This window comes from Macrobrachium nipponense, chromosome 14, assembly GCF_015104395.2.
Source record: "Macrobrachium nipponense isolate FS-2020 chromosome 14, ASM1510439v2, whole genome shotgun sequence".
NCBI lineage: Eukaryota > Metazoa > Arthropoda > Malacostraca > Decapoda > Palaemonidae > Macrobrachium > Macrobrachium nipponense.
In genome coordinates, this window is record NC_087207.1 from 40,123,526 (window position 1) to 40,150,308 (window position 26,783).

The window sequence follows — 26,783 nt, forward strand, 5'->3', positions numbered from 1 at the left end:
TCCTCCTCCTCCCCCTGTCCCAGCAGCAGTCACGAAGATTGTCGCCTGGTAGGCCGAGGAGTTCAGTTTAAGCAGGGCCTTCCTATTCGGCTCAGTCTAGGTCAGAGGACCAACATTCCTTTCGCTCTCGTTCCTTTAAGCCAAGAAGGGGCCCAAGGGGGCCGTCGGTAGGTTAGGCGCCTCTCCCTCGTACCTACAGCCATTTGACTTCTCTCCTCCTCTGTCAGACAAGCCACAGCTCAGGAAGGCATATCCTCAAGATTCTCTGAAGTTCTTGGCTCTTCGAGAGGAAGTGCAGAAGATGCTGGACAAGGATGCGATAGAGGAAGTGTGCGTGTCCGTCTCTGGGGTTTTACAGTCACATTTTCTTGGTGCCCAAGGCGTCGGGAGGATGGAGACTTGTGATTGACTCATCCACCTTGAATCACTTCATCAGGAAGACATGGTTCAAGATGGAGACCCCGCGTTCGGTGTTGGCAGCCGTGAGTGAAGGCGACTTTATGCTGTCGATAGACTAAAGGGACGCATCCTTCCAAATCCCTATTCATCCGACGTCCCAGGAAGTTCCTTTTGGGGACAAGGTCTTCAAGTTCAAAGTCCTATGCTTCGGGCTGACAACAGCCAATCAAGTGTTCACAAGGGTCTTCTCTCTCGTGTCAAGTTAGGCCCATGCTCTGGAGATCCGTTTGCTGAGGTACCTCGATGATTGGTTGGTCTTGGCAGTTTCCAGGATAAAGCTGCTGCAGGACAGGGATTTTCTACTTCGATTTGGAACCGGGCATCATAGTCAACCAGGAAAATTCGAACCTTGTACCCAGTCAAAGGATTCTCTACCTGTCAAAGGATTCTCTACCCGTCGGATCAGAGATTGGAGAAGTTGCGAATGGTGGCACGCAACTTCCTGTCAGAGCCACATCAGTCAGTTCATCAGTGGCAGGATCTTCTGGGAGTGTTGTCTTCCCTGGAGAAGCTGGTCCCTCATGGGTGTCTTCATCTTTGGTCTCTGCACTGGAGACTGGGAGAATTCTGGTCTCCGGCGGGGGACCCACCCCTGTTAAGGGTTCCTCTGTCTCTGGAGGTGAGAGAAGACCTTCATTGGTGGTTGGACGACCGGAATCTTTCTAAGGGTGTCCCTCTGCGTTCTCTTTCACCAGACTTCCTTCTGTTCTTAGACACCTCCCTCACAGACTGGGGGCCTGATTTAGGCGGCCTCATCGCTTCAGGCATTTGGAGCTTGGAGGACAAACAGCAACATGTCAACATCTTGGAGTTGAAGGCAGCCTTCCTGGGTCTGGAGTTTCAGGAGAAGGTAGAAGGTCATTCTGTTGTTCTTATGTTGGACAACACCACGGTGGTAGCCTATGTGAACAAACAGGGAGTCCTGGTTTCTCGTCAGCTTCACGCCTTGACCGTCAAGGTTCACCAGTGGGCGGCCAGCAATTTGGTAGAGCTCTCAGCCAGGTATATCCCAGGCAAACGGAATTTGGTCGCAGACAAACTCAGTCGTCGGGATCAGATCCTAGGCACAGAGTGGTCCCTTCATCAAGTGGTAGCAGACAAGGTCTTCGAGGTTTGGGGGAGACCCCTGCTGGACCTTTTTGTGACTCGCTTCAACAGGAAGCTGGAGATATTCTGTTCTGTGGTCCCAGATCCTTTAGCGTTAGCAGAGGACACATTCCAACATCCTAATTTTGCACTCAAAATAATGAGAAAGAATTCATTCTATTCATGTAATCAGTAAAATACTTACACTGTTAAAAACTACATACTGAATGGAAAACATACATGCTTAAAAATACGTACTGTAATCAAAACACACACACACATCATTGTCAGCATCTTATAAAAAACGTTCTACTCAGACAGTATACAGCTAAATCTGATTGGCTAGCTGGTTGCCATGGAGTGTGTTAGCCAATGACAGCCCCCTACTTCTGTTTTATTTAATATAGACATATGTCGTGGATGGTACTATGTTTCAACATTGGTATGATCATGACTATTTGACTGCTGATATTTGTTTTATACAATTAATTTTTCATGAAAACCAGAATTTAACAATAATTTTAACTTTAATACGTATAGTGGTATGAAAAGTTCCACACAGTTTGTCGCTGTGATGAGTCATGATTTGCGAAGCCTATTTCCACACCGTCCTCAAATGTACGACTGCAAACTGATGACAACATACTAATATCAATACACAACAACCCTAACGATAAGCCTTACTTATCGTTAGGTTGAATTACGATTATTTTGATTATGTATAATTTTGCTATTTACAGAATGCTTTTGTTGAAAATAGAAAGTATGTATTAGTGAACATAAGGTCTTAATTGTCCCACTATTTTGTTATTGATGCTTGTAATTATCTCAAATTCATTTAATATTAATATAAATAGTAAACTATAATGAGTAAATAACTACCATATAAGGAAAAAACATGAAAAAAGAAAAAAATATCTTTTTGCTATAGTAGTGATGTGTATGATCCTGATCCCATAGTTCCGCAATCCAAAAATTTCCAAAAACCGTAACACATCTGGATAAATGATTGTGTACCTTTAGTGATATGAGAATACATACAATGTTTATTGGACACCATGCAGTAAAGCATAACTTTTTAAAACATCCACATAAAATACGCATATTCATTATGTTTGTATCTATAATATGGTACTATATATGTGAATATTACATACGCTAATTTTATATCTCATGTATGACGCCATCACCTTAAAATTAGTTTCAAAATTAGGTCTTCAAAAGTCGCATGATACTCTAGTATTATATACGTTATATGAAAAATAGTATCCTTATGGGTGTTATTGATATGTTAAAGTTTTGTATGGAAAATAATAATTAAATTTGATAATAAGATATAATAAATTTGATAAGATATTTTAAAAAAATAGTATACCTGTGGGTGCCAATTAATAGCCATAATACTATATCTGAACAATATTTATTTGATGGAGATGCTATTTCCCTGATTGCTGGCAGTTTGTGACCATTAGTCCCTGTTGCATGACATGAAGTTTTAAAGTGAAAAATATATGGTGAATGTGTTATTGTGATATTTAACAAAGTGAGAAAATTAAACAAGTAGTTCTTATCTGTTTCAGCCTTGAAGATCCATATCGGTTTGTAGCACCCGTGTCACCTCTGCCAGGCAGCGTTAATGTGGAAGAACTGATTCGAGAAAGCCAAGATGACATAAGCAACAGTGGTTTCTTGTCTCCAACTGATACAGGCAAAGCAATATGTGCTCTGACTCAATTAGTTGACAGGTAAAAACCATGCTCATCCCTTCTTTAAACACAATAAACTCTCAGATTTAAGAAATTACATATGAGTAGTATTCCTCCTCTGTTGTATTGTATATTCAACCAATTACTAACTCCAGTTTTACAGTTGCCTTTCTTAGATGTTCATGCAAGTTTGGAATAAAATGGTATAGAATCAAAGCAGGAAGTGGAATTTTATTAAGTAAGTATTGGAAGTTTAGGGGCCTGTAGATAGTGAGCACTTGTAGAAAGTGAGTTGGCATTAGAAAGAAGAGTACAGTATTGTTCTTACTTGGGGTGATGTAACTACTGAGACATTTTGAGGTTCTCCTATGGCTCACCACAGGATCAGTTCTTAAATTGTGAGGTGAAGGTTGGTGCCATATAAAGTTTAAGAATTTAGGGAGCTTGGTAAAAAGAGACCAAAGGCATGTTTCATGAGTAAGTAGACCAGGTAGGCATTGGACAATAAAATGGTACTGGTAAATTTATGAATAATATCATTGTAATTGAAAATTAAATATAGTTATTGTTTGGTGAATGAATACTATGGGAAGTCATTGTTTGGTGAATGAATACTATGGGAGGTCATTGTTTGGTGAATGAAAGTTATGGGAAGAGTATTGCCAAATATTTTTGAGTGAGTGTACCCTACTTCCTGGGATTAAATGAGATTTTTCATTTTCTGTGCCGTACCATTATTTTCCTTCCATGTTGCACTGTTCATTTTTCTTCATCTTTTGAGTAACCATCATGTTACTGTAAACTATCTTTTTGAGTTTTCAGTTTTTCAATTCATCTAATTCTTTACATGATATACTTATGTTTCCAGGGATTATTTTTTCACCTTACCTAGGCCTTAGTGAGATTGTTTGTTTATTCTGTAAATTAGTGAGGTGTTTTGCTTACTCGGTTATTTTTGAGTAGTCCACGGTAGCATTTACCTTATGTTCTCATTTCTGTCTTAGCTATTTTTGTTTCCTGGTGATTTAGTGTTAAGTGATTTCTTATTTTTTGTGATTTGGTATAATTTCCTTGCATATGTCTTCAAAATTATTATGTGTTGAAAAGGCCTCATCACACTTGTGGGAGGAAGAATGTGAAGTCCTGCAGCTCATTAACCCTTAAACGCCGAAGCAGTATTTTAAAAATCGTCTCCCATATGCCGGCAGCGTTCGCGAGTGAGCGCTGAAGCGGATACATAATTGTATACAAATCGCGCTGTGAGCAAAATGGTTAAAGCTAACGGTTTAATTTTTTTGTTGTATTTTACACAAAATTGTGATTATTTTGGTATATAACACATTGTAAAACTACCAAGGCAACACAGAGAAAATATTATCACAAAATGATGCATGAATTCGTAACTCGCGGACATACAAAAAAGCAGTTTTCAAAAATTCACCATAAATCGAAATATTGTGCTAGAGACTTCCCGTTTGTTGCAAAATGAAGGTAATTGATTGAATATTACTAGACTGTAAGTGTTGTAGCTTACAATTGTAGTTTTCGACCATTTCGGTCGAGTTAAAGTTGACCGAAGGACGAATTTTTTCTATCTATTTATATATGAAAATATTTCAAAACTGATAAAAGCTACAACCAAGGGTTGTTTTATTGTTGTATTCTACATGAAATTGCGCACATTTTCATATATAAAACTTTATATAACGGCTAATTTAAAATGGTGGTAATATTACGACAATCGGAAGAAAAAATTTATGATTTTTTTGGAAGAGTTACAGCGCGGACTTAAGGAAAAAGTTTATTTCATAAATTCACCATAAATCAAAATATTGTGCTAGAGACTTGAAATTTGTTGCAAAATAAAGGTAAATGATTGAATATTACTAGAATGTAATAGTTTTAGCTTACAATTGCGTTTTTTTAACCATTTCGGTCAAGTCAAAGTTGACCAAATGGTGAAATTTTGGCACTTATCGTTATTTATATGAAAATATTTCAAAATGATAAAAGCTACAACCATTGGTTGTTTATTGTTGTTTTCTACATGAAATTGTGCACATTTTCATATATAAGACTTTATGTAACGGCTAATTTAAAATGGTGCTAACATTATGACAATCGGGCGAAAAAATTTCTGATTTTTGTGGAAGAGTTACCGCACGGACGTAAGGAAAATGTTTTTTTTTTCATAAATTCACCATAAATCGAAATATTGTGCTAGAGACTTCCAATTTGTTGCAAAATAAAGATAAATGATTGAATATTACTAGAAAGTAAGAGTTTTAGTGTACAATTGCGTTTTACGACCATTTCGGTCAGTCAAAATTGACCGAAGGTTGATATTTTGGCACATCGTTATTTATATGAAAATATTTCAAAACTGAAAAAAGCTACAACCGTGGATTGTATTTAGTTGTATTCTACATGAGGGGAAGCCATGACGTCATTACCACTTGTGACGTCACTCCCATCGATGATGTCACTCCCAGTAATCTCCTATGAACTGCCTCTCTCAGCCATGGCATCATCTCTGCCACTCAGTTCGCTACATCTCTTGTCCATGTCATCGCAGCTTTCTCTTGCAGATCAGTCTGAGGTTATATGCCAGGCAGTGCTTAAGAGGTTGGACTCTGTTTTGGATGATAAGTTGGCTGCCTTGTCAGTGGGAGGACTGGAAGGAAATGTGTTGCTTCGTCCCCACCTCCTGCGAAGAGATCGCATAAGAAACCAGTGCTGTCTTCCTCTCCCTCTTCCCCCTGTACACCATGTTGGCGTATCAAGCGTTGGAAGGCTAAGGACTTTGCTCTTTCTTCATCTATGAGGGAGGAAAAATGCGGACGTGTTCTCGAGAGTGTTGGTGTTTCGGAGAGTGTTAGTATGTCTTCCCTTGTGCAATCTGCAGTGGCTGCTTCGTCCGCTGCATTAAATCGCAGCTGTGTTGCAACCTCCCCGTCCATGCACATTGCGAGCATATTGCAACCTCCCCCGTCCATGCACATCGCAAGCGTGTCGCAACCTCCCCTGTCCATGCACATGATGCAAGTTCTCCTTCTCCAAGGCCTATTCATCGACGTAAGGATCTCAAGGCGCCTGTCAGGAGGTCGAACGTGGTGAGCGCTTAGTTGGTGCAACAGGAGTGTTTGCCGGCCCCTCACACTGGTACTTCCAAGAGTTCGAGTCTGGGGAATTCTCCTTTGATCTCAAGTTTTCAGGATTCCTCTCCAACTCACATTCATACATCTGCCACGCCCGTGACCATTCATGGACATGTTAATGAGTCATCTGTTGGAGGAGTACGTAGTAATGTTCCTAGTGTTATAGTGGGTTTGTCTCGGAAGCCGGCGTGTGGACCCAGCCCAGACAGGTTAATTGGTGTTTCAGGCGGTTTGGCTGCTGATCCTTCCATCAATTTTAATGGGGAAGGTGCCTTAGAGGAACCTACACATCCTTCTCGTCGTCGGTTTCCATTGCCGGAGCAGGAGGAGGGAAACACGCAAGAGTTTTTGTCTTCCTTTTCAGAAGTTGTTGATCTCATTTGTGGGTTCAAAAATTTGGAAAGTAGGACTCAGGCTCGGTCGTCTTACACTCCTTCTTGCTTGGAAGCCTTGGTGGGAGCTACGCAGGCTCCCAAATCTTCTCTTCAGCTTCCCTTGTTGTGGCACGTCCAGTCGGTCTTGCATAAGGTTAACACCTCTGTTTCAGACCGGGACAGTTCTCTTCGCTCTAGGGGCTCTGCCAAGCTACTACCCCCGCCTATCACGAGACATAGGAAGTACTATGCTATGAACTCTGCATTTTTTATGTCTCACCATCTTAACCCAGACGTCATTCGCCTGAAGCCGGGATTGACTTTAAAAATTTGTCACTTTTCCTCTATGAAGGAATGATTCTTCTCCTGCTGCTTGATCTGCCTTGCCTGCTTGACTTCTTTGAATACTTCCTTATCGATTCCCATAATTTTGACCCTTCTGGCCACAAAGCCACAACTAAAGAAGATTCAACTTAGCCTGACTTCTTGGAGAGAAGTGTTGGAGAAGCATCTGTGGCTTCTGGACTTTTATCTGTCCTAGGACTTGCTGATCAACTTTGAGAGGTCTGATCTAGCCTCTTTGAGAGGTCACCTGGTGTCCTTAGAGAACTAGTTTCAAAAAGTTACTTGCACAATAGCTTTCTCTAGCTCAAGTGGCCGTATGTAGGAAATTTTTTATGTACCCATTTTTCTAGATCCCAACCACAGAGTCTGAGTAATATAATATTTGATAATGGCAGAGCCCCCAGAATCTGCTGTAGAGAATTCTGTTAGTTTCATCAGATCTTGAATAGTTTTTTCCACCACCTCAAATGTGGGCTGTGGTGCCCACTTGTTGAAGTCTCAAGCAATATGGCATGGTTCAGGGATGAGAGCTACAGTCATATAAACTACTTGGAGCTTCAAGCAATTTTCTTAGGACTCTTAAGTATTCATATCCGTCTTATTGGGTCACTGCATCAAAGTCTTAGCTGACAACACCACTGCCATCACTTACTGTAGACCCATGGGTAAACAAGAATGGTCTCTGCTTGTTAACCACTGTCATCTTCACATGGGCAGAAAGACGCAAGACCACTGTTGCTTCTTGGTTTGTCCTTAGGATTCTCAACATCTTGGCATACACACACTCAATAGGGCTTGTCAGATTTTTTTTGGAGTGGTTCCTCTAGCAGATGTTTGGCAAATGTGGGGGACAACGTTGGTGGATGAGTTCACCAAATTATCAAATGCCAAGCTACCACTATACTGTTTTCACAACTGAACCTGGCACCTTAGGCACTAGAGGCCATGCTCCAGACTTGTAGTGGTCTGCGTGCCTACATGTTTCTTCCATTTGCACTGCTTAGACAGATTCTTTTTTATGAAGCTTCAGGTGTCAGCCAACACCCAGATGGCTCTCATCAGCTCATTTTGGCTGCAACAGACCTCCTAGATCACATCATGGACTTTTCCAGGTTTTTTTTCTTAATTGGAAGTGTTTTCTGAAGGAAACGCACTTATACCAGTTTCACAGTCATCCAGAGTCTGGTTCTTCATGTATCTCATTAATGTCAAGGAGCTTTTCTCTTTGCCATTAAATTGTGTCACTTTGCTCTATGTTCAGTCCCCCAGGTCTTCTTTTAACTTTCCAAGTTGAAATTTGATTCCTTATGGACCCCTTTTGGATGCCTCTTTCCTGGATTTGAGTTTAAATATTTTACAATTCCTGGTTGCCCTGACCTTCATTAAGGGTGTCTGTAATCTCCAGGCCCTTTCAGGCAAATTATCTTATTTCAGCCATTAGTCTTCCATGGGTTGTTCTTAGGTTACTTTGCCATTCCTGCCTTGCCTTCAGCTCCTGCAGATAGCTTTTTTTGTGCCATGTAAGAGCCCTTAAGTTGTGTCACCAGCAGTCAGAATCCTTCTGACCACTTTCTCATCTGCTCATCTCTTCCCTCACAGAAGTTGCCAGAGTTATCCTGCTTAAAAATTCTACTTCCTTTTGACTTCAGAATATTAATGCATGGCCTTAATTTGGCTGTTTCTCAGGAGGGCCTTATACCAGCTGTAGATTAGGGCCCAAGAGGTTCAAGTGCTCTCCTCCTCCCTGGCCTTTATGCATAATTTAGAGTTCTCTCTTATGCTTCAGGTACATAGTATTGCCAGAGTACTTTTACAAGATTTTATCTGTGATGTCGCCCATAAATTTCTTGATGATTATTATTTGGGACCTAACATTGTTGTGGGTCATCTGCTACTGGTTGAGAGGGATCTAGGACATTCATCCTTGTCCTCTTTGTTGCATCACCCTCATAATGTTGGCACAGTTGGAGGATTGTGTTTCCAGGAGTACCCATTTTTTGTGCCGAGGAAGTGTACTGGCTTGGGCTATGGCTTCCTTCGCAGATGCACTTAAAGGACACTACCACTATTTTGAATGTTGCAGCTGCCTGTACAAGGAATTGGACCTCTTGCATCTAGGTCTGCTGTTCTCTTAAGGCCCATATTTGCATCTTCCTCTAGTAAATTACAATTCAAATTATTTATGATTAGTGGGTTTGTGGGAATATATTTTTTCCTGATAAAATGGGTTTTATTGCAAAAATCATCAGTGCCTTGCCTTCCCTTCCCCTGGACAGTGAAGTTAGGCTCACTCATAGTTTGGTTTGGCTATTCTTTTTTCAAGATCTTTAAAATTATTGTGACTAGGTCTGTTTTTTGCAGAGTAAATTATTATGATTTCCACAAATTTCTGTATTTTCAATTGGTATGTGTTTGTTACAGCTTCTTGGTAACTTATTTTTATCTGGTCTTGGTTCCTGGAAAATGGGAAAAGATCTTTCTAATTCTTTCATGCAACTTTTCAGAGTTTCTTTCTGTAAAACATTACATTGATAAATGAAGATTGTAATTATGCACTCAATCATATGAAGGCTGCAAGAGACCTTATCATATGTAATAGGGTGTATTCTGCAGTTTCCATAAGGAAATGAGGAAGAAAACTATTTGTATATATATACAGGTGTATCAAAGTACATTTTCTATCTCAGCAGATTTGTTCACATTATTGAAATATTTTTCTAGGTTGTTTGATGATGCAGCTACAAAACTAAACATGTCATCATTAGTAAGCTTTTTAACTGAACTATGTGCAGCTTCACAAGCTCAGCTGTTTTCCCGTATGTTGCCGCAAACTCCTCAGAAAGGACTTATTATATGGCCCAAGAAAAAGGTAAGGTTGTTAACTTGTTTACCTCAAACAAATGACTTTTTGATATTTTACAGTATATATTGTAATATCATAGTAAATTGCTCTAAAATATTTCCTTTGTAATGATTACAGTTGTAACATAACTGTTACAGTATTAAGGTAGTGATGTAAACAATGTTGGCTTTTAGTATTATTAACATGCAAAGGTATTTGACTTTTGAGTTTGAAACATACTAGAGATAACGTAAATTCTAAAGTCCCAACTATCATAGTTCATTCAAGTACAGTAGTAGTATGTATATTGTGTGAATAAATCCTTTTTTCTTAGAGAAGTATCATGAAAACTTGGTAATTATGTTTTATGTTGTTTCAGAGTACATCAGGAAATAGTTCTGACTTACTGAGAGGGAAGGGTGGAGATATTCTTCTGTTACATAGATTAGCTGAAGTAATGCTCAGAGCTGTCAGATCAGGAAGACCTTTAATTCACATCATGAGAGCATGGGCAGTTGCTGGTCCTCACTTTATGGAGGTATGATAGTGAAAATTACAGTCAACATGAGCCCATTCACAGTTCTGGATTTGCAGATTTCTGTATGGAACATATATAGTACACAGTATTTGCAAAAATTCACCTATTTGCAGTATTTTTTAGTGAGAAATATTCACTAGTTACTGTATTTTCATATAATTTTCAAGACTAATTAAACTTTTTTTGATAAACTAAAAAATACTCGTATAAGCATTTTTAGTGTTTTTGTTGTGTGTTTAAACTATCAAAATAGGCAGTTTTAAGCCTTTTTAGAGGGGTTTTAAGTATTTCAGCTATTCACAGGACAAGATCGACTGAATTGTCTTGCCAAATTATATATTCATGTAACCAGCCCGAGAAGAGTCTACTTGAGACTCAGAGGTCTGGAAAAACTAAGCCCTATTAATAATAGTATATATTCACCATGCCTTATCAAAAATTCATCAGGAAATTACATTTCAGGCAAGAGGAATGAGGTGACCGATAAGCTAATTTGTCAGAGTCAAGTTCTAGGTACAGAGTGGTCTTTGCATCAGACAGGCTGTTTCTCCTATGGGGGAGACCCATGTTAAACCTCTTCACGACGAGCTTCAACATAGAGCTAGAGGCCTATTATTCAGTGGCCCCGGATCCGTTTACTATGGCAGAGGATGCCCTTCAGCATTCTTGGGATGATCTAGAAGCGTACGCCATCCCTATATTATGCCTGATCCGTCATGTATTGAACAGGCCAATGGGTTCCAGGAATCTCAGGATGACCCTGGTATCACCTTTGTGGCCCCAAGCAGAGTGGTTCCCAGACCTTCTGTCTCTTCTGTCAGTGGTTCCAAGAGGAATTCCTCCATGGCACAACCTTCTCTGCCAACCATATGTAGAGAGGTACCACCAATCAGTATGGTCCCCATCTCCTCACAGCTGGAGACTGTCCACCATCTCTTGCAAGTGAGAGGCTTTTCTCACAGAGCAGCATTACTCGGTTGCCCAGCTACCTCGGTAGATCTTTGTCAACCATGTCCCAGGGGAAGTGGCCTGTCTGCTGTGATTGGTGTCGTCAGTATGGCTTCTCTCCACTCAGAACTACTGTTCAACGAATAGTGGATTTTCTGATCTTCCTCAGATCTGAGGAGTGTCTCTCGGCATCTGCTATCAAAGGCTACAGGGCTGCCTTGGGATTAGTTCTTCATCTGAAAGGCATAGACATCTCTTCATCTGTTATTCAAGAGCTCTGAACAGTCTTGTTCACCTAGAGAACTCAAATCTCCTACTTGGCTTCTGAGTAGTCTCACTCGGGCTCCATTCGAACCACTATGTCAATCATCAGACAGAGAACTGACTTTGAAAACAGTTTTCCTTCTGGCCTTGGCTTTCTTAAATAGAGTTGGAGAGCTCCATGGCCTAGATTATGTTGGAAACATACCAGGGGTTGGAGGTCCATAGCCTTCAAGTTTGTCCCGTAATTCATGGCTAAGACTCAAAATTCTTCAGTACATGATGACAGATTTACCTCATTTTCCAATCCTTCCCTGAAGGAGTTTGTTGACAATGATCCTCATGAGTTATTGCTTTGTCCTGTCAGAGCACTGCGTTGCTATCTAAGAAGGACTTCTCACCTAAGGCCTAGGTGTCACAGACTTTTTGTTAGCACATTCTGAGCAAAGAAAGAAGTTCTGTCACAAATACTGTGCATGCAAGAGCGCATGACATCAGAGGAATAAGTTTCTCTCTGGCCTTTAAGAAAAACTTGTCTGCTCATAGGATTTTGAATGCAGGTTCCTTGCTTTGGCAGACCACTTTCGCTTCATTTTATCTCAAGGACTTTGCCCACAAGTCCTTGGACACTTTTTTTTTTTTTTTTTCCTTGGGTCCAGTGGTGGCTGCCCAAGAAATTGTGTAGTTCATCCAGTAGACCTGCGAGACAGTTCCTATCTTGCCTAAGATGATTGCTTGTGGCTGGCATAGTTTGTTGCTTCAACAGAAGATGTACTTGTATTCTTCCATGGATGCAGTGAATCTGGACACATCTCATTGTGTTGACTCCCAGTGAACTGAGTTTTAGATACCTACATATCTAATCTCTCACAGGTTTAGACCCCCTTCTTTAGAATTCTCATTTCTGGGAAGGATTGTCAGGTGTGGCAAACCTGCAGTCAGTTCAGGATTCTTGTACCTCCTTCCAAGTATGAGTCTATCCTATTGTTAAGATCGAAGGTTTGTTCCGCACATGAACAAATGACAAAGTTTTTATCATTTGTATTTTTCATAGCTAACAAACCAAAAGTCTTAATGTTGACTGCCCACCTCTAGCCACCCCTCTAGTAATCCTCGCTCCACCTCCTCTGCGGCTTAGATGCCAGATGTCACAGATTCATTGCATGTACAATCTTTGATTGTTTTTAAATGGTTTATAGCCGGTGCTATTGTTAAGACCTCAGGTTTGTTGGCTATGAAAGATACAAATTGATGAAAAATTTGTAATTTTCTGTTACCGATATATTTTCTAGACAGTTATGAGTTTTTTTAGAGGAGGGATAACAACTCATTGTGGAGAGAGAGAGAGAGAGAGAGAGAGAGAGAGAGAGAGAGAGAGAGAGAGAGAGAGAGAGATTGTGTTGAGAGAGAGAGAGAGAGAGAAGAGAGAGAGAGAGAGAGAGAGAGAGAGAGAGAGAGAGAGAGAGGCAGTCCCAGGTTATCGGCGATCCAGTTTATGGTGCTGATCTAGTGCCATTAAATCGGCGATTTATGGGGCTATAACAGACCAAGTTCCAATTATCGGTGCCATAAGGTGCCTTATGGCACCATAATATACCTAAGAGAGGTGCCATAATGGTGCTTATGGTGCCGATAACCGGCTATCTGCACCATTATGGCGCCATAAATTGCCGAGTTTCGGTTAAAGGCAGTTTACGCTTATCATCATCCCCTCAGGAACGGAACCCCTGTCAGTAATTGGGCAATGCCTGTATTATATGTATTATATATATACTATATATAATCTTGCACTTACAGTATTGTATATCATATAAACTTCAGAGATGATTTGTGGCAAAGTTAACTGCAGATCTAGCAATCTTTTACTAAGTAGCAGCTAATATTGTAGTAAGAGGCATTTGCATAAGTCAGATTCAGCTGCAGCTATTGCATATAGGAACAGGACTAAAACCTAAGGGAAAGTTCCAAAGATGAAAATATTTTGAAATAAAAGATAAGTAGTAAGGAATGATGTTCTGAATGTGAGTTAGCTGACTTTTTATCATTATTGTGTACGTATTTTCATTCAAATGAGAATTTTAACAAATTTACCTGTTCTTTTGTAAAGTTTTGATATACATAGTCAATGTAAGGAATTTACTGTTATTTTATTGGTCGCTTCTAACACTTATCTTTTTATCACCTGTAATCCAGGCTGCTTGCCACAAGGATGGGGCTGTTAGCAAAAAAGCAGTTAGCGCTATCCATGATGTCGTGAATGCTTTGCTTAGCAACAATACAGAATTGTCGCATTTTCACTTCAATGAAGCTCTCTTTAAACCCTTTGAAAATCTTCTCTGCCTTGAGCTGTGTGATGCTGATATACAAGATCAGGTAATTATCTTATTCTTTAAATTATAACTTCTGTGCATACTAACTGATATGCTTCATAAAATTACATTTATTTCTGAAATCTATTATTTTTGGCAGATTCAGAGTTAATTTTTTCATCTTTTGTTTACCAGATTATAAGCAGTATTTGTGAATTTGTGGAGAGCTGTACCCCTGAAATTCGCTCTGGTTGGAGGCCCCTGTTTGCTGCACTAAGATGTGTTCGCCCTCCTTCAGTTTTACCACCAGGAGCTATTCCAGGCTCAGCCCCAGGTGATTAAACGTTACTAAACCATGTTTATCATTATTAGGAAATTTGGAGCATGTCCTGACCACTATCTTCACACAAATTAATTAATGCATGGATATTATTATACTCGAAAAAAGTCAGGAACCAGGATGTCAAGTATTAGTTAGTTTTAATAAGAAAACTTTAATATTCCAGATCAGTGAGACATCTGCAATTAGGGACTGTTTTACCTGCCTTGCAAATATTTTTTGTACTCTGGCTGGTCTTTAGCAGAAGCATGTATAGCTCTTAGTGCTTTGTCTTACTAACTGTTGTTAGTATATTAGTACCTCAGACTTCCAGAAGTCTGGTTAAAACTTGATTTGTTTGCAATATGAAGCAAATATCCTCATAAGAAGTAAAGGGAATCAGGATCATTCATTCCAGCCAACCCAAAAAATCCTCCTTTTCAATATTTGTTCTATTATTAATGTGTTCAATAAGTTAAATTAAGAGTATAAAGTAATAAAGTTTTGATGTAGGAAAAACTTATTTTTGGTAGTCACTGTTGCCTCCTCAAAGGAGTTACCCTCCATGGTGTGCCAACACCCCTTTGTGACTAGACTAATATCAAAAAAATATCTTTTAGCCTTGTCTTGTAGCTGGGCATTGTGTCATAATGATAAACCCATGACACTTGATAGAGTTTAATGGACTCAAAGACAAGAAGGCAGAAGAAGTGACTATTGGGCATGCACATTGGCCATCTTGTTTTACGATCAGGCCGGTTAAAAGACCAAAAACCATTAGTCTGTTGGTCAACGCAGGATGAACCTTACTCAAATTCCATGGCTTTTCGTTAGGGAAGTGGAAGGGTTTTGAGGACTCAACAGCGACTACCAAAAATAGGTTTTTCCTACATCAAAACCTATTTTTTTTATGTAGTAGTCTCTGTTTTGTCCTCAAAGGAGCATTACTAAGAAATTGACAGGTGACGAAAAACTAAAGCTCCCAAAATTTCCATCCCAACAACCTCAAAATGAAAACTAATCTCTGATCCAATGTCAAGCCACAAGTTTCGGTAACAAAGAACACAAAACAAAGTAAGAAGTTATGTTTTTAGTGTAAAGTTATATAGTGGTTTCTAAGCATGCTGGGTATGGTTGTGACAGTCAGCATACTTACCCATTAAGAAGACCCGTCGTTTTCCGCTGTAGTGCCTCTGGGGTCAGGACTAACCATACCACCTACTGATACACAGTGCAGTCGAATTTGTTCCAGCTTATGGCAGTAGTGTTTTAAGAATACTGACTCTGATCACCATCCAGTACATTCGGAGCCCTCTTCGAAAGATACATTTCTGAAGCAGACCAACAATGTACTTACTTTCCTAATATCATGTGATCTAGGGAAGGAATGTGGGTTAGCCATTTTAATGAGGGACACTAAAATTATTCTGAGCCCTTGTAGAGAGTGGTTTATTTGTACTACGATGTAGGAAAATCAGACTTAACGGGATGTTTGCTGTGACCTTTAGGTAAACCTTAACTGCTTGAACTGGGCATAATGTTCTGTCTAGTAAATTGAGTTTCCTTATAAGATTAGGAGATTTCCTTCTTAAAGGATTCTCATTCTTGGCCAGGAATGATGGACCAGGGGACAATAGTAATTGATTATCAGCAGTTTGTGTGATATATCGTCCACGTCTAAGAGAGCCCAGTTCAGTAATACGGGCTCCTGATGCTAATGTTACCAGGAAGATCGCTTTTTGAAGCATGTGACTTGTGGTTGTATTAGGTCCGCTGAGGGGTATATAAAAGTTTAAGTACCTTATTCAGTGACCACGTAATTGGAAGTCTTTCGGGAGTGGGTCTTTGTAGAGAAAAAGACCGCACAAGGGAAGTGACAACTTCTATGCTGGAACCAATCCCGAATCCATAAAGCAAGGGTTCCAGTAATGCTGCCTTGTATGCCGTACTTGTTGTAACCGCAAGATGCTTGTCTTCAAATAGGTATATAAGAAAATTTTTAAGTTTTTCTATAGAAATCTTGACTGGGCTCTCAGTATGGATATAATCTAACCATATTTTCCATACGGACTGGTATATGGCCGGATAGATGATGTCTGTAGTTTTTGCACTGGGTACTTAGCAATATTGGACGAGTAGTTTTCACAGTAATTATATTTAAAAAACCCACGCGTGAAGGTTTCGGCTTAGAAAGGAGGCTGCGTAAACGACTTTCCCTACTACTTTCTGGGATAGTACAGCGGACGGTAGCAGAATTGATCTCTTCGCCCGTTGTTGAAGTAATAGGAACTAACGCCTGTTTGGCCAATTTGGGACTGTTAGATAAGATGTTCCTTTGAAGGTTAGGAGTTTGTTCAAAACCTTTGAAACCTGGGACAATGGAGGAAAAAGATGTATCGTCTTACACTTGTTCCAGTCTTATAGAAAGGCATTTCTTGCTGTTGCTTGACTGTCCAAATTCAGGGACATATGCAGTGGACCCCCCGTATTCACGTTCTCGACATTCACAGACTTGCAGATGTCTCTGTGGTTCATATCCACCCATTATTTGTGGGAAATTTGTGGATTTGCAGTATGTTTCTGAGAAAATCCACTGTTTTTTTTACCAATTTCATCATATAATGCACTTTTTGTGATAAAACTATTAAAAACCCAGGTATAAACATTTTACTGGGTTTTTCTTGATTTTCAACAAACAAAATAGGCAGCTCTAAGCATTTTTATAGGGGTTTCAGCTGTTTCCAGAATCTAGCTATTCGCAGCGGGGTTTGGTATACATATCCCGCAAATACAGATGGAACACTGTACTGAAAGTGTGAGATTCTCATATGTGGCAAACAAGTCCACTTCTGGTTGTGGAAGTAGGTTAGTTGAAAAGAGTGGTTGTCTAATGTCCACTCTGTTGAGGCTGTAATCTTCCTTGATAAAGAGTCTGCTATTATACTGAGAGATGAACTGCAGACAAGTGCCACTTCTTTACCTGTGCCATCTGAAAGATGGCTAACATTAACATATTGAGAGGCTTCTGGTAGTGGAAGTAGGTTGGTTATTGTTTGAAGAGTGGTTGTCCAATGTCACTCTGTTGAGGCTGTAATCGTCCTTGACAAGAGTCTGCTATTACATTGAGAGACCCTGTAAGGTGAATTGCAGACAAGTACCACTTCTTTACCTGTGACATCGAAGGATGGCTAACATTAACATATTGAGAGGAGGTGAGCAGAATCCCAATTTCTTGAGGCAGGATATTGCAATCATGTTGTCTAGAACCAAGAGAATGTGTCTCTTCCGGGGGTTTGAGTTTCTTGAGAGACATCAGCTCCAGGAAATTCTTTAGAGTAGCTAACCACCTCTCTGCCACCTGACAGTCCTCCCAATGTCCTTCCCAGCCTGTTAACAAGGCATCTGTGTGTATTGTCACTTTTACAGACGGAGTCAGAGTGACTTGTTTTACCAAAGATTCCTCCCAGGTCCATGGCCAAAGCATCTCCCCAACTTTTGGATTCATTTTTGTGAGATTTGTCTCTCATCTTTTTTTCTTGAGTGTGACAGTCAAAATTTGTTCACGTTTTTCTGTTGGAATCTGAGTATTGAATCTGTTACTGATGCAAAGTGCAGCAGACCCATCATACGCTCTAACTGCCATATGGAAACAATGGGCTATGTCAGGAACCTTTTGAGGTTTTTCTTTATTCTGTTGTGTTTTGAAGGGGAGGTACAAAAGGCCATGAACAGTATCCCAACACATTCCCAGCCAGTGAAATTGTCTGCTGGGTGTGATGCAGAATTTTTTCCAATTTATTATAAAACCTTTGGACTGGAGCCTGTTGACCACTGCTCTTAGGTTTTTCAAGCACTTTTTTCTTGTGGCTCCCCCAAATTAACCAGTCATCTCAATAAGCCATTAGATGTATTCCTTCTTTCCTGAGTTCTCAGACAACTACTGTCACCAGTTTTGTAAAGATTCTTGGGGCAATGTTTAGCCCAAAAGGCATGACTTTGAACCTGTATGTACTTTTCCCTATCTGGAACCCTAGGAAAGGGTGGAAGGGAATGGCAATAGGGATGTGCCAGTATGCATCTTTCAGATCTGTAGAAACTGTCCAGGTCCCTTTTTGGAATGACTGAACATACTTGGGCAACGGTAGTCATTCGAAACTTTTGGCAAACATTGTGCTTGTTCAATGTCAGTAGGTCAAGGATCACCCTTCATTCAGAGGAATCTTTTTTGGGAACACTGGACAGACGTGCATTGTGACGAATATATGAATGTTTCTCTATGGCTCCTTTTAACAGGGCCTTCTGCACATAATCTTCCAGAGAGGGGTCTGGGTTTTTAAAAAACCCTTTCAAAGGTGGGAGGGGATGAGACTATATCCACCCCAACTGACTGAGAATAATGTGTTCCTAAGGAGAAGACTTCCATTCCTTGTGATATCTTTGAAGCCGACCCCTGACCCAACCATTCTTATTGGTATCCCCCTCTTCCTCTACCTGTGCCCTTGATAGGCAGTCCAGGTGTTGCTTTTCCTTTTCATTTATAAGACAGTTTTTGAACCTTATGAAAAGGATGTACCTCCTGCTGTGTAGGTTGCCTGTCTGTTCGGAAGTCGCGAGTTCAATTCCCCGCACTGCCAACGAGTAATCAGAGGAATTTATTTCTGGTAATTAAAAATTCATTTCTCCATATAATGTGGTTTGGATCCCACAATAAGCTGTAGGCCCCGTTGCTAAGTAACCAATTGGTTCCTAGCCACATAAAAAATATCTAATCCTCCAGGCCAGCCCTAGGAGAACTATTAATCAGCTCAGTGGTCTGGTAAAACTAAGATATACTTAATCTACTGTGTAGGTTGTTGTCCCTTTTGAGGGAGTTGCCCCTTCTGACCACCTACCTACTTATGAGAAAAACTAAGCCCTATTAATAATAATAATGAGAAGAACTACTGGAGGTAACTGAAAGCCTATATGACTTTTGATCAAAGTGAGCCTATTTTGAATTGGGTAAGGGGGAAATTTCTGGCTTTTTGTTTCCTGAAGTCTCTTCCCAGAAGAGCATACACCAGGGCTGGGCAATGTATAGCACGCATGCCAGACTTGGCATGCAGTGTGCTTGTCTATGGCATGAAGGAACAAAAAAAAAATCCTAAAAATACTGAGAGAGAGAGAGAGAGAGAGAGAGAGAGAGAGAGAGAGAGAGAGAGAGAGAGAATGTGTATTGTGCATCATTACTTTTATCTTTATGGTTTATTTACTTTGATTTGAATTATCATATCTATCTATCTATCTGTCCGTCTATTTATATATTTATCTTTCAATCTTTTCTTTCCTAAGATACATTGAATTAAAACGAAAATGTTTCGTACCCATGATGAGGAGTATGTGAGTGCAACGAGATGTAGACGAGTATGAGACCTGTTGGTACCAGTGTGCTCCCACCAGCCATTCGCATCGGTCACAAAGCGCTGTTGTTTCAGTGACTCTTTAGCCACCGTACATAATATTCTTTCTAGTTAATTGCCACCTTGGCTACTGCGAAAAAAGTCAAGCTTGATGTCCGATCATTTCAGTCATCATGGACAAATGACTTCAGATTTATTCAGCAGAATGATTGTGCTGTGTGGGCTCTCTACAGCAAGAATGTCGTATGCCACACATTGAGTGTTAAACGACACTTTTGAAACAAAACACGTGAAGACTTTCAAGAATAGTGCTGACAAGGCTGAGGCGATTAAGAAAGAGTATCCTGCTATAAGAAACAAAGTATTGTGTTCAAAAACTTGAGTGCTATCAAGAACAATGAAACTGAAGCCAGTTACAAACTTGCTCTATGTATTGCCAAGCATGGAAAGCCTTTTACTGATGGAGATTTTATAAAAGCAGCTTTCCTACAGTGCTCTGAGGTGTTATTAGATGGCATATCAAACAAACACGTTATCATCTGAAGGATAAAAGACATGCCTGTCTCAGCTAGAACTGTGGAGAGAGATTTCTGAAATGGCTGATAATGTAAGTCAGCAGTAAATGGTTGCTTTAACAAGTACACTTGTGTTCAGTGTGGCCCTGGATGAAAGGGTGGATATCAATGGCATTCCCCGCTTGGCTGTTTTTGCCAGGTATAGTGACACAGAGGTACATGAGGAGCTGTGTTGTCTTAAAACTATGTATTGCAATCATTTTTGTGTTGGTTAAGTGGCTACTAATGTAGTATTTTGTGTGGGGGGGTTTAATACCTTCGTTTTTATATGTATTAAATTAGGTTAAGATTTTGTAGCAAATATAGTTGTGGTAGTGGCAAAAGTTTGAAACTGTATTTTGTGTTTTTTCTTATTTTCTCCATTTACATAATATCATTGTGATATGTTTTTGTATGATGTTAGCCTGTTTAAAAGCTATGCTATCAAAAAAGAAACTAGGCAAATTTAAGTCTTTCTATTTTACATAACATATAAATCTTAACTTATTAAATATTATCCCTCAGGTGTCAGTGTCAGTGGAGGTACACCAAGAGATAGTGTTGGCCACCTACATGTTGTGCGAGATGTTTTTGAAGCATTCTTAGCAACTGACAATGTTTTGGTATTTGCTAATGCTGCCCTTGATTGCATCCTGTGTCTTTTGAAACATGTGAAGGGATCAGGTAAGCGAGGAGTTTCAAATATTTTGAAATCACAGAAACAGTTACATTGTACAAGCCCCTTAGCAGACATCTGATCAAGTATTTTCCTTTAATTTTTTAAGTGGGAATGGAGCATGTGGGGCATTTTGATGACCATTATTTATATATATAATATATATATATATATATATATATATATATATATATATATATATATATATATATATATATATATGTAATAGTATATATATATATATATATATATATATATATTATATATATATATATATATATATATATATATATATATATTAATTAATAAAGATCCTTCAGACTAGCCTTGTGAGAGTTCAGCATGGTAACTTTGTGGTCTGTTTAAACTACTTAATGAAAAGTATAATAGTTTTAATACCAGTGTAACTTGAGGCCTACCACTACCAATATTGATGGTTACTCTTCAATCGCCCTTTCTTACAAGCAAAGATGAAAGCAGTCCCCTTAATCTCTGGACAATCTTGCTTAGCAGCTGCATTTTTAGGGATATGTCTGTGTTAAGAGTAATTCAGATTTGACAGTGATCTGTTCAGTGGAAACTACAAATCAGAGGTGTTTATAAAACATTGATGTCTGTTTCTGAAAATTATAAATTGGTTTCCTAGATTATCATTCCAGGTCAGAGGACTTGAAGGACAGAAATTTGTATTGCTGATTACTTATATTGAAAGACCATTAGGCAGTTTGGTGATGAACAATGCATAATGCTTTTAGGAGCCTTTTATGCATCCAGGGTTTTGGCCACTGAATATGTATGCAGCTCAGATATTTTGTTATTGTCCATATCTATTCAAAATGTAGGTTTTTCTGCTTATGGTAACATATTCCATTGAGCACTGTAGGACAGAAATGAAAGCTAAAGTGAACAGCAGTATTAGAGATGAGAAATTTTCATAGGGTTACAATAGTCTTATATCATTTGATTCAAGTACAGCAAGTATTGTTGGTTTTTATGTTTCATTTGAAACAATATTATAATAATAGCACTTTTTCCTCTTTATTAACAATTTTTAAGCAATCATCTTCTTTGTCTTCAATTTTGCCCATTTCTATATGGCACCGCTGTTTCCTATCCTTTATGAGGCAATTATAGACATAAAGTTTTTGAACTCATTCACCCAGTAACCAACTTTTGCATTGTAATCTATTACCTATATTAAGGGCAGAAATATTTGAATTATTCTCATGATATTAAGCATGTCATATATAAATCAATTATTATACACTGTTAATGTTCATTGTTTTATTCTTTGATGAAAAAGGAGAAGAAGAAACAACAGATGAAACGGTGGTAGGTTGGGATGAATTAGTTGGTGGTGATTTGTGTTTAGATGCACTTCGATATCTCCATAGATGTGCTGCTATACTTGCTTCCATGTATGAAATGCCAGCATGTCCGGTCTTCCATTCTGCTCATAGGTTAGTATACAGGTTCTTGTTATAAGTTCTCCTGATTCTTAACATCTAGATTAGCTTTAGATGGTATATTTAATTTTTTGCTGTTAATTTCATGTATAGAATTCTTATAAACTTAGTTTTTATATAAGAAACTTAACAAGTAATTACAAGCTATTGTTTTTGAAAACCATAGCAGCCTAAAAACTCAAAATTTGCAATAACTATTCAACTGTCTGGTGTAGGTGACTTAAACACTTCCACTTTCGGGGTAAAGAGCGGAGCTACATGACAAAGAGCTCAATCATTTTTCTACCGGCATTCAACCAACATCGTTCATTCCTGCAGCCTTCTATCATTGTTTGTTTGGTGTTCTACTCGGAATTTGTCCTAACTTTCTTGATTATTGGCTTCGCTAGTGATATTATCGCTTAGTTTACGATTCTTTGCTTTGTTAGCTACTTAGTTAAATTTTACTTAGCAGAATGTCAGATACTAGTTATTCCAGTGCTCGCTTTTGCAGTGAGGGATGTAAGACTAGGTTAGTTAACCCTTAAACGCCGACTGGACGTATTTTACGTCGACACTTTTTGTCTCTCGGGTGCCGACTGGACGTATTTTACGTCGACATACAAAAGTTTTTTTAAAAATTCGCGGAAAAATACTTTTAGGCCTACCAGCCGAAATCTCTTTGAATCACGCGCCTTGTTGGGGGATGCTGGGAGTTCACGGATCAAGGTGTTGTTTTGTTTACAATCGTTTACGCAGGCGCGCAAGCGCAACATTTCCTTTCTTTGCCGCACTAAAAAGTATCTGTGACACATCTCGGAAATTATTTCGTCACTTTGACATAATTTTTTTACCATTTTAAATTAGCCGTTACATGGAGTATTATATATAAAAATGTGCGCATTTTTATGTAGAATACAACAAAAAAATATTCATGATTGTAGCTTTTATCAGTTTTGAGATATTTTCATATAAATAACGATAAGTGCCAAAATTTCAACCTTCGGTCAAATTTGACTCTATCGAAATGGTCGAAAAATGCAATTGTAAGCTAAAACTCTTATATTTTAGTAATATTCAATCATTTAACTTAATTTTGCAACTAATTGGAAGTCTCTAGCACAATATTTCGATTTATGGTGAGTTTATGAAAAAACTTTTTCCTTACGTCCACGCGGTAACTCTTCCGAAAATAATCATACATGCGATTATGTAATGTTTGCACCATTTTAAATTAGCCGTTACATAAAGTTTTATATATGAAAATGTGTGCAATTTCATGCACAATACATCTAAAAACAACCCATGGTTGTAGCTTTTATCAGTTTTGAAATATTTTCATATAAAAAATGATAAGTGACAAATTTTCAACCTTCGGTCAACTTTGACTCTACCGAAATGGTCGAAAAACGCAATTGTAAGCTAAAACGCTTACATTCTAGTAATATTCAAGCATTTACCTTCATTTTGTAACAAATTGGAAGTCTCTAGCACAATATTTCGATTTATGGTGAATTTATGAAAAAAATAACATTTTCTTTACGTCCGTGCGGTAACTCTTCCGAAAAAATCATACGTGCGATTGTGGTAATGTTTGCACCATTTTAAATTAGCCGTTACATAACGTTTTATATATGAAAATGTGCAAAATTTCATGTATAATACAACCAAAAATAGTTGAAGGTTGTAGCTTTTCTCATTTTCAAAATATTTGCATATAAATCACAATATAGAAAAAAAACCACGTTCGGTCAAATTGACTCTACCGAAATGGTCGAAAAAACGAAAATTGTAAGATAAAACTCTTACAGTCATAGTAATATTCAGTCATTTATCTTCATCGTGAAACAAATTCGAAGTCTCTAGCACAATATTTAAATTTATGGTGAATTTTTAAAAAAAAAACTTTCCTTCCCTCCGCGCGCGGATTCTCCGCCACAAATCTCCGAAATTTGTAAGTCCCATTCTCGGAATATTTGCTCCATTTCATATTAGGCATTTCATAGAGTTTTATATATGAAAATGTGTGCAATTTCATGTAGAATAAAACGAAAAATATTTGAAAGTTGTAGCTTTTCTTATTTCCGAAATAATTGCATATAAAAAATTATATATAAAAAAAATTCGACATTCGGTCAACTTTAACTCGTCAGATATGGTCGAAAACTGCATTTGTAAGCTAATATTCTTACAGTATAGTAATATTCAATCATTTGCCTTAATTTTGAAAGAAATTGGAAGTCTTTAGGACAATATTTAGATTTATGGTGAATTTTTGAAAAAAATATGTGTTTACGTCCGCGCGTTACGAATTCATGCATTATTTTGTGATAATATTTTCTCTGTGTTGCTTTTATCGTTTTACAATTTGTTATATACCAAAATGATCGCAATTTAGTGTACATTACAACGAAAAAAAAAGTAACTTGTTACCTTTAACTGTTTTGCGCACAGCGCGATTTGAATACTATTATATATGAAATTTCTTTTTTGCGCTATCATATATCGCATTATTTATATATGATAATGATAATTTTTTTCATTTCTGATGGTTGCATACTAAACTTCAGGCAATGACAAAAAAAGGAGCCAAAAATGAACTCTTAATCTTCAAAACTAAGCGCGCTATGATTTTTTGAAAAAAATATTTTTTCCGCTTCCGCGCTCACTCTGAAACGTCTCCGGCACACGGGAGACATTTTTTTTTTACCGCTTCGGCGTTTAAGGGTTAAGTCGTCAGTCGACTCTCATGCTAAATGTGTCAAATGTAGGGGACATTATTGTGATATTGAGAATGCCTGTATTGAATGCCAAGACTGGGATGAGAAGTGGAAAGCTTTAACATCTTACTTGCTTAATAAGCTTGAAAGGGGAAGAAAGAGGAAGGTGGCCTCTAGAGCCTAAAATACAGCTAACCTTGATTCTGCTAGGCTATTAGAGGAAAGTACTGTCCCATCATCACCAGCTCTTGCTGTTCCTCTAATTCTTAGTCCTCCAACTTCTTTACCACACGCTCCTATTCAAGACTCCCATGCTTCCAAACCCAACCCCATTACCAATCTCTAATCAAGGCTTGATCAACAGTTTCATTTAATTGTGACTGCAATGCCAAAGTTAGGTGCTTCAGTGAAAGTGCTCTCCGAAAAAGTATCAGCTCATGTGAAAAGTGATAGTGTTGTGTCTGTGGAGGAGGTGGCTTCTTGTCCTGCTGGTGCTCCTAGACAAAGGTCCTTGTCCTGCTCCTCTAAACTTGGGAGAAGACATACTGGAAGTCAAAGGGAGGCCAGTGGGGTTTGCCCATGGGTTCTTGCCCCCTTAGTCACACCTGCTTCCCCCAGGTGTTGACAGTCATGCAGTGGAAAGGTATTAGTGTAAGCACACATCAACACTCCTCCGACTCTGAAGCCTCCAGTCCAACAGGAAGCGCAGTTCACGCTATAAGCGTGCTGCCTCCTCTGTGGCATGTTCCTAGGTGTCAGACTGGGACAGTTCAGAGTCACTCCCCACATATGTGGAGCGCCCGCTCTTGGCTCCCAAGCACCCAAAAGAGCTTCCTAAGTGAAAGTCGTCTTCTTCCAGACTGCTCTCTGCCTCCAAACACCTGTCACCACCACAGCTCTTGACTCCTGTCTGCAAGCGCCAGACTCCATTTGACGCGGTGGTGCCAACTCTAGTACTTCTGGCACCACCTCGTGGGCACCTGCTTCCTCCTCCTCACCAACTTGAGAAGATCGGTCATTGGAGCCTATTAAGCGCTAGCTAGAGATATTATTTACTCAGAAGACCCCTGCTGCTCCCTCAGTCTCTCATGACCCTGCACTATCACCTATTTCGTCTGATGAAGAAGTGTTTGAGGAAGAAGCCACCTCTCGGTCTGCTTACGCTGTGTTACTCCTTTACCTTTTGGCCAGCTTTCCCCTAGTTTTTCTTGTCTGCTGCTCAAGTTTCTCCAGCCTCTACCTTCTTCATGAGAAACCAGGCAGATGCCTCCACTTGGTTCCCCTAGATGGTAGTGTCCTCCTAATCAAGGAAAGCATTCAAGGAGGTGGATGACTGGCTGGCTTTAAAGAGTGAACAGGGCAAAGCCACCCTAGTCTAACCGCCTTCCAGACTTATTTGCAGGAGATACCTCTCCTATTCTTTGGGACTTGTTGCCTCCTCCCAAAGGGACTTCTCTGGCCTCACTAACTCTTTGTGGCACTTGGCCTTTGCTTCAGCAAAAGTCATGTTTTCGTCTGGTGAACTCTATCACCTCGTTAAAAACATCATTAAGGTGTTTGAGGTGTTGAGTTTCCTTGACTGGAAAGATAGAAGACTGCCCACACTTGGCGGAAGACCTGGCCTCCGACTGGCTAGCTATGTTA

General features: G+C 39.1%; 1 protein-coding gene across 1 annotated transcript in view; it reads left to right on the forward strand.

The window, feature by feature from the left end:
* LOC135226201 (brefeldin A-inhibited guanine nucleotide-exchange protein 3-like) overlaps positions 1 to 26,783 on the forward strand; it is a 199,483-nt gene that overhangs the window by 159,334 nt on the left and 13,366 nt on the right. The window contains exons 22-28 of the mRNA XM_064265644.1: positions 3,126 to 3,290; positions 9,850 to 9,997; positions 10,350 to 10,508; positions 13,911 to 14,090; positions 14,222 to 14,360; positions 20,824 to 20,982; positions 22,278 to 22,434. Of these exons, the coding sequence (XP_064121714.1) occupies positions 3,126 to 3,290; positions 9,850 to 9,997; positions 10,350 to 10,508; positions 13,911 to 14,090; positions 14,222 to 14,360; positions 20,824 to 20,982; positions 22,278 to 22,434 (1,107 nt within the window). The remainder of the gene's footprint in view (positions 1 to 3,125; positions 3,291 to 9,849; positions 9,998 to 10,349; positions 10,509 to 13,910; positions 14,091 to 14,221; positions 14,361 to 20,823; positions 20,983 to 22,277; positions 22,435 to 26,783) is intronic.